Source organism: Anabrus simplex, chromosome 6 (genome assembly GCF_040414725.1).
Source record: "Anabrus simplex isolate iqAnaSimp1 chromosome 6, ASM4041472v1, whole genome shotgun sequence".
Taxonomy (NCBI): Eukaryota; Metazoa; Arthropoda; class Insecta; order Orthoptera; family Tettigoniidae; genus Anabrus; species Anabrus simplex.
This window is the reverse complement of record NC_090270.1, coordinates 139,093,478-139,101,007: the sequence shown is the minus strand read 5'-3', so window position 1 is coordinate 139,101,007 and position 7,530 is coordinate 139,093,478. Positions and strand designations below refer to the sequence as shown.

The 7,530-nt window shown below is 34.3% G+C and overlaps 1 protein-coding gene across 1 annotated transcript; it reads right to left on the bottom strand.

The window, feature by feature from the left end:
• Window positions 1–6,443: 6,443 nt before the first annotated feature.
• Window positions 6,444–7,316, bottom strand: LOC136875560 (uncharacterized). Its single transcript, XM_067149110.2, has one exon. The coding sequence runs from the start codon at window positions 7,314–7,316 to the stop codon at window positions 6,444–6,446; it is 873 nt and encodes a 290-aa protein (XP_067005211.1).
• Window positions 7,317–7,530: the final 214 nt, after the last annotated feature.

Here is a 7,530-nt window from a genome sequence, read left to right as displayed (position 1 = left end):
TTATTCGTCTACGCATTCATTTTTGTGCTTCCGCTTTTTAAAATATTAAGTCGTGGATAGTTTATCCTAATTGTCAAATCTCAGTAGTACAGATAGTATATATTTCATAGTTTTTCGACTTATGTACAATGAATAAGACATATTTTTACTTGTATTCTAGTTTGTGTAATTTTCTCATCTGTAGATTACTGTTTATATCCACGGGAGGTTCTTACCACTGAGGTAGAGTAACATATTCACACAATGATTTACTGTATTATATATAAACTTTTTGTGGTTGCTGTAAACAAACATTACATTTAGATTCATTTCCATGCTTACTCTTGAGTAAAAATCCTTTCTTCTGTCTCTCTGTGTATGTATATGAGCGTGTGTGTGTGTGCAAAGATACAAAAATAGCTATTATTCTATAGCTTACTTTCTAATCAATGGACAAACTGATTATCTTGATATTTACCCCAGATTAAGTACAGCTTAGAACAAATCATACATTCAGATCACCTCTTTATAACTTCGTGTTTATTAAATGTATCTAATATCTATTTAAGAAGATGTAACATCAAACACCATTGAACTGAAATAAGATCTCGATTTGCATTTTCTAATACCATACATTGTTACTAATAGTTTTATATTCTTAAGCTATAACCTTGAATAATTTGTATTATGGCACGTATCTTCAAATAATTTGTAAAAATATGTAGCAAAATATGAGTTTATTTACATTGTTTTAAATTTTGAAAAGAACGGTATAGTGAATAGTGTCAATTAATTGTTTTGTAAGTATTATAGTTGTGAATATATCCTCCATATCAGTTGTTTTAAGATACTAAGAAATTGAACAGGTAACTTTAAGATATGACTGCACGATATTATAATTGAATATACAGTATATATGTAGTAGAAAAGCTTCATCTCAAGAAATTTAAAAGTCATTTAGAAATAGAATTGTTAAGTTAGATATATGAAGATGTTGATTTAGTCTATATCTACAACTAGTTCATCTTATGTGCAGTAAGTGACTAAAGCCCTTTAACAGTCTGGAACTAGGCATATGATTACAATGTTACAGTGTTATATTAATATGTGCGATATTAATTTAATGTGTCAATATTGAGGTTCTTCAAGTGTAAATTATATAATGCATATTTTAAAAATATATCTTCCTTTAAACGGAAGGTACGGAATGCCAAGAATTCTTTAACGTGATTAAAATACGTCGTCATGCCTAATTACTATTGCAGCATCGTTATAAGGAGGAAATTCGAATTAGTGACAATATATTTATCATACTGACGTACTACCAATCACGTATGAAAGAGAATTTATTTCAAATGGAAATTATTTTAACACTGAGGAGTATTTTCAACTTCAAAACCTAGACAAATTTGCTTGGGGCCCTTTTATCGAGCTAAACCGATTGCAAGTATGTGGATAATAACAATAATAGTCTAGATTCTTAAAATGCCTCATTCACATTAATTCAGCTCTTGAATGCTTTGTGAATGTATTTATATCGCGCTTAGTTAAATATATTGTTAAAACAGCCAGATGACTTAAAAATTGGAAGTCTTAATTTTTTGTGTAGTTATTTTTAATGGACTAATGACTTACACTGCTCTGATCAAAAGCTTGATAATATTATAAACAGATATATTTATCTAAATTTCTTTGGGTAATACATTTTCAAAAATGTTTAATAATAATAATAATAATAGATCATCTTTACACAGGTCATTTAAAAACATTTGAAAATTACTGTTTTTATCACTACTTAAGATTATATTCGCGACACATCCATTTGCGGTAATCGTTTACCTAACCCTACCATGTTAAGGCTAACAAATGGGCTGATGTCATGATCCTTCTTACTTCCTATCGTGTGGAACGATAGAAACTATATTTAGTTCTCTCCCGTGTCCTCCATGTTCACATTTCTTACTTCGAAATTCATTCTCTCCTGTACCTGAAATTTTATGTCTATTATTCTAGACCATGAAAGTCTCAGTCTGAACAAAGAAATACATGCTTCAATTTATTAGATTGTCATAAGCAGAAAATGGAGAAATTGGATAATTTGGATGAGAAATCAGGTCTCTGTAGGTCACACACTGGAGCCTTGGCTAGATGCGATTGAGACTTCTTTCGGGCTTGAGCCTCTGTATACTGAACCAAATATATAATTTACTTAAATATTCTGAACTCTCTGTGTCGATAAAGCTTCAGTATTATATTTTTCTGTCTATCTACCATACTTCGAGATCATGCTTACTCTGCGGATTTATCCAATGTTTGCTCTATTAACAGCGCTCATCAAATTCAGGATTCACTGAATTTGCGTAACATGAACCGTTCTAATTTTTCTTTAAGGCATCTCCCTGGAATTTTAGACTAACTGTGCTTTGAAACTTTTGTGTTTCCTGTAATTTTACGTCTGTGAAAGTATCAATTTAAACAAAGGAAGATGCATTTTAATTTACTAGAGTATCGTAAGGAAATCGGGGATAATTTGAATGAAGAATCAGGTACTTGTGTGTCCCGCATTGGCTAGATGTGACAGAGACTACTTTCAGTTTTCAGATGTTCGCGGTATCATTGGAAAAGTCAGTGCGACATAAAACTGATGTTCATAGGATAGAGATTTTACTTGGTACCGGTACTTTAATTTTAAGGGAATCATTCAAACTAAGAATGAATGATTAATATCATGACACAGTTGAGCTCACAGGCTCGACCTAATGTGGACTGAGAGGGTGTCGATTTGCAAAAATGGACTCGTGGAAGGGTTAGATAAAACTCACTTCAGGTTTTATATTGAAAAGATATGTAAAGGCCGAAACAAATTGTAAAATTTAATCTAAATCAATTAAAAATAAATAAAACATGCGAATGGGTATTTAGTCTTTAACGCACCCAGTTTAGTTACATTGTTTTGTTTCCTCTTATTATCACTCGACATTTGCACTGATAGAACAACACAGCACTGAGCTTAAAAGCTTTCTAGCACAACATTTCACTTAGAAATGGCAAGGACAAACCACGGAAAGTTTAACTGAAAGATGTTAATTCTCGCAGGTACTGCATGCCATTTGATATTTACAATTCATTTCTCCGTGGAATGCCCGCCCCATAATGACTAGAAAAATAGAAAGAGATGCAGTGAGTGATGAGTAATTGACGCGAGTTGTCTCATCTACTAAATCTGCGACCCAGGGTTAGACAGGACAGTTTGTTCGACAGATGACTGCCCATAGTCACACTACTCAAGCGGTATGTATACAGAAATAAAATATCAATACTAATCTAATGATTCCCCTGCTATGAAAAATAAACTTGCAGATGTCCACGTTTACGGAATATCAAGTTACCGAGAGACAATTTTCCGGGACTCTATTAAAATTCTCAGTGAAATATTTACTAAAAGTACTGAGCCAACATGTTATTTTCTGCTGTATTATCGATACAGTTCCAGCTGTGTATTTTTCAGTTCCTCTACTGTATTTCGAAATCATGCTTACTATGTGGATATAACAAATATGTGCCTTATTAACAGGACTCTTAAAGTCAGCTTGAGCAGTAGTACTTATCTGAAAATTTTCACCAATAATTTGTTCATTACCTGTACTATACAGATGATTAATTGAATGTTCGTTACTTAATACCTTTCAGTTTTTCTCTAATAAGTTCTTATGAAATTTGGATGGGTTATTTATGAAAGTTTGCGTTTCATTTCAGAGTAAAAACAGGAAAAATGTAACTCGTTACATATATTCGAATCTTAATTTTCTTTAATCTTTTCTTTAATCAGCTTCATAACTACATGGTATGACGAAAATATTTTGTTTTCGGAAATCCTAGTGTGTTGGTTTTGTAAAACTATCAAAGAGGAACGAGTAAAGAAGAAGAAGAAATTCAAAATTATTTAAAGAAAGTATTTCACAATTTAATACTTTTCTTAATTAACATATATCTATAACCAGGTAACGTATTTAAAATATAGAATTTTCTGGAATAAATGTATTTAAATGAATACATTTCTTTCCTGTCGTTTTAAATAATAATGAAATGTTAAATACATACATTGGGTCTAACAAGTATTGTAACAAGTAAGATCACTTTAAGATAAATGAAATAACAATAAGGCATTCCGCAATAGCTAGCGAGCAAGCATATACCTAGTTCCTGTTTGCAATGCGAAGCACATGCTTTGTGAGTATAAAGTGCAGTAGAATGCAGAAGCTCGCAAGAAGCTGAGATAAAATACCATATCAAAAGTTAGAAAACACACCATTCTTCAAACTTAATTCTGAAGTGTAACATAATGAACACATTTGTACAAAACACCACATAAGTATAAATATAAAAATACGATGAATAGTTTTTCACTCAAATCTTCATACCAAATACTTTCAGTATGGTGAACCAGGTTAGAGCTCATTCACATTGGAATGAAAATTAACTGTCAAGTACTTTGTTAGGTATATACACTAAATAATACATAAAAAGGCTATGATAAATTCATATTTAAGTAATGTTCATTACGTCGAGATATCACTTATGTGAGAACCCTTTAAACATACAAACTGTACCAAATATAATCTGCAAAATCTGTGATTACCTGAACTCTCACTACAAATGCACGAAGAAGAGTGAATTATTGATTAATTGTAGCAGTCCCTTAGCTCAAACTATACGTACGAGTATAAGTAGTGTTTACCACTCTCAGGTTCAATATTTCGCGATAGTGTGATGATTACAGCCACCAGGTTAATTAATTTACTTACATGATAGTATATTTGAGTACAGAATCAAAGAATGAACGTGCAGAATATCTATAATTTGATAAAAGTACTATTTTAATTTTGCGTTAATAGGTAGACAATTTTAAAGGTGATATTAGATATTTCGTTATTTCGGAATAATAGTTAAATCACCACATCTTATGTATTGAAGTGTACGTAATTTTTCAGAAATATTTTGGATTTTAAGGGATCTGTACTCCTGGATTTAAACTGTAAAGTAATATTTAGCTAATTCATTTTAAATATACTGTCAATAATATTTGGCACAGTTTGAATGATTTGCTAAGATTACTACTAGTTTGAAAATTTTCTTTGTATATACGTTCTTCTTGATAAATGCTGATAATCTATGATATTAAATTTTCCAGCACTCTATCCTTTAATATGAACTCAAAGTTCATGCAGTATCTTCTTAGTAGAAATCAAATAACGAATTTCTCTCGTATATATTTTTCATTCATTAGTTTTCTTCCATACTTCGGGCATTCCCATCGTCACTATGGTTAGTTATACTGTAACAGTGTTAGAAACGAGATATTTTAAACTAATGACAAGTTCACCTTGATAATGTATGCTATGACGATATTCTTGGATTTAAATCACCAGCTTATATATAGAAATATATTATATTTGCGGAAGGATCTGTTACATAAAAATCTGAGTTCGTAATAACTTAATTTAGAGATTATACTTGTTAACGAAATGTTAACCTCTTGATTACTGATGCAATTAAGTTGCAATTTGGCATTTTATAGAAAGGCTTCACTTTCTGAAATGTATGAATATTGTTTGTATAATAGATTGTCGCTGTTTAGAAAATATTTTGTCACGTCTAGAGTGTGAACTAAAGTAAAGTAAAGTAAACTCGTGTCCTCATCCCGAGGTGGTGCAGCTCTTTTCAGGCACACCCCCATTGGAGGTGAGCTGCGTGTACCATTTGAACCACATACCAGCCCTCCTGCCATTCTTAAATTCCTGGCAGTACCGGGAATCGAACCCGGGCCCCCGAGGACGGCAGCTAATAACACTAACCGTTACGCTACGGAGGCGGACAGAGTGTGAACTTATGACTAGTCTCTTTTTGTAGGGTACACATTTTTATCTTATCTGAGAGAGTAACATTAACTCTGTATATTTTAAATCTTCTAACATTTGTAATGTTAACTGATATCTCACTCCAGAGTACAATTTTGTCACGCTGAATGCCAATTGAACTTGCTTTCAAGGTACAATTCTCATTTCTTCGAGACTGATGATGAAAATAAAACTCTCAGAGTCACTTTTGTTCATGCGAACATTCATTTCACTTAGGTTAAATTGTAAAATGATTGGATAGGAATACAATGAAAATATCTTGGAATGTCATTTATTTTGCGTGTATTGTTGTTAGATATCCATGATTTAGGAATAGAATAATCTTATGCTTGTTGATTAATTGTATCTGAAGAGGGTAAATTTCCTTCTTTTAAGGGATGTCTAAAATGCTTTTACCGTACAATCCTAAATGCCTTGGCTCGTTTATAGTCTGGAGGTCTTAACATGCGCCACTTCTAATGGTGCAACATGGAAACGAGTGGGAAATGGCTCATGAAAATCTCTCATAGTTTTATGGCCAGCATAAGGATCGTACAGGTCGTGTTCTCAAATTTTGGAAGTGTTAAGGTATTGTGCTTGCCCAGCGAGTAATACTTGGGTTTCATCTGGTGAGTTTGGGCTCAGACTTCCTCCAGTCGTGGAGCCATTAGAGAAAGCTTCCTTGTTGTAACTATCCATAGCACGCGATTCTTCCTCTCCTTTCTCGGATTCTTCTTCGATCTGTTCCAGTGTTAGTGGTAGACCTGGCTGCTCGCCTTCCATTGCCATCATCATGAGCGTATGTTGGTGCGAGGCGGAATAAGCTGGGGGAGGGGATTTCAGAGAGGGCGAATGGATAGCAATTGGTTCAGCCTCCTCGTCACCACCATCAAGTTTCGCTCGTTGTTGATGTTTGGTGGTGAGGCAGCCAGTTTCTACATCACGAACTAACCGGTGTCCAGATTTCGATCTTGTCAACTGACTCTGTACATACTCGTTGAGGTCATCCTCTTCTTTCTTGGAAATAATGCGATTGAGGATGATGAGGAATAAACCGAGAGCAAAAGCAAAAGCTCCTGTGATGACTAACTCATTCAACCAGCCAGCAGAAGACATAGAGCTCCAGCTGCTGATATCGCCAGGGAGGAGGCCGGATACGAGCAGAAAGGCGCCTAGTACCAGGAACACCACGCCAATGTGGAGCATCCCGATACTGGTAACGACTTTGGAGCCCACATCCTCCCCAGACTTGACACCCCCCGAGCGACGACCTCGACGATGGTGGTGGCGATCGAGGCTGCCCATACTGTTGTGAGGGCTGGTGAAACCACTTTCAGTCGATTGTGTACTGTAACGACGTTCCTTGGCTCGCTTCTGCTCATCACGACGTTTGCGCTGTCGCTTGATGGCCAGCGCCGAATGAAGACCCACAGCGTGCATCTGAAACACAAATGAGAAACGCATTTAGAGAGCATTCTCTGAGATCCAACAATTATTTGGCTACCGAAAGTCTCCATATACCTGATGTATAGAATATAATCTAATATAACAGAATACTCCCATCCCATAGTTTCGAATCAATTGAAAGTGACGGGAGAGTATTCATTATTTGTTGCAATCCAAATTGCTGTTTGATACATGCATTTGAATTTTA

Coding starts and splice junctions, on each gene's coding strand:
- LOC136875560 (XM_067149110.2), bottom strand. CDS start 7,316: ATGCACGCTGTGGGTCTTCATTCGGCGCTGGCCATCAAGCGACAGCGC.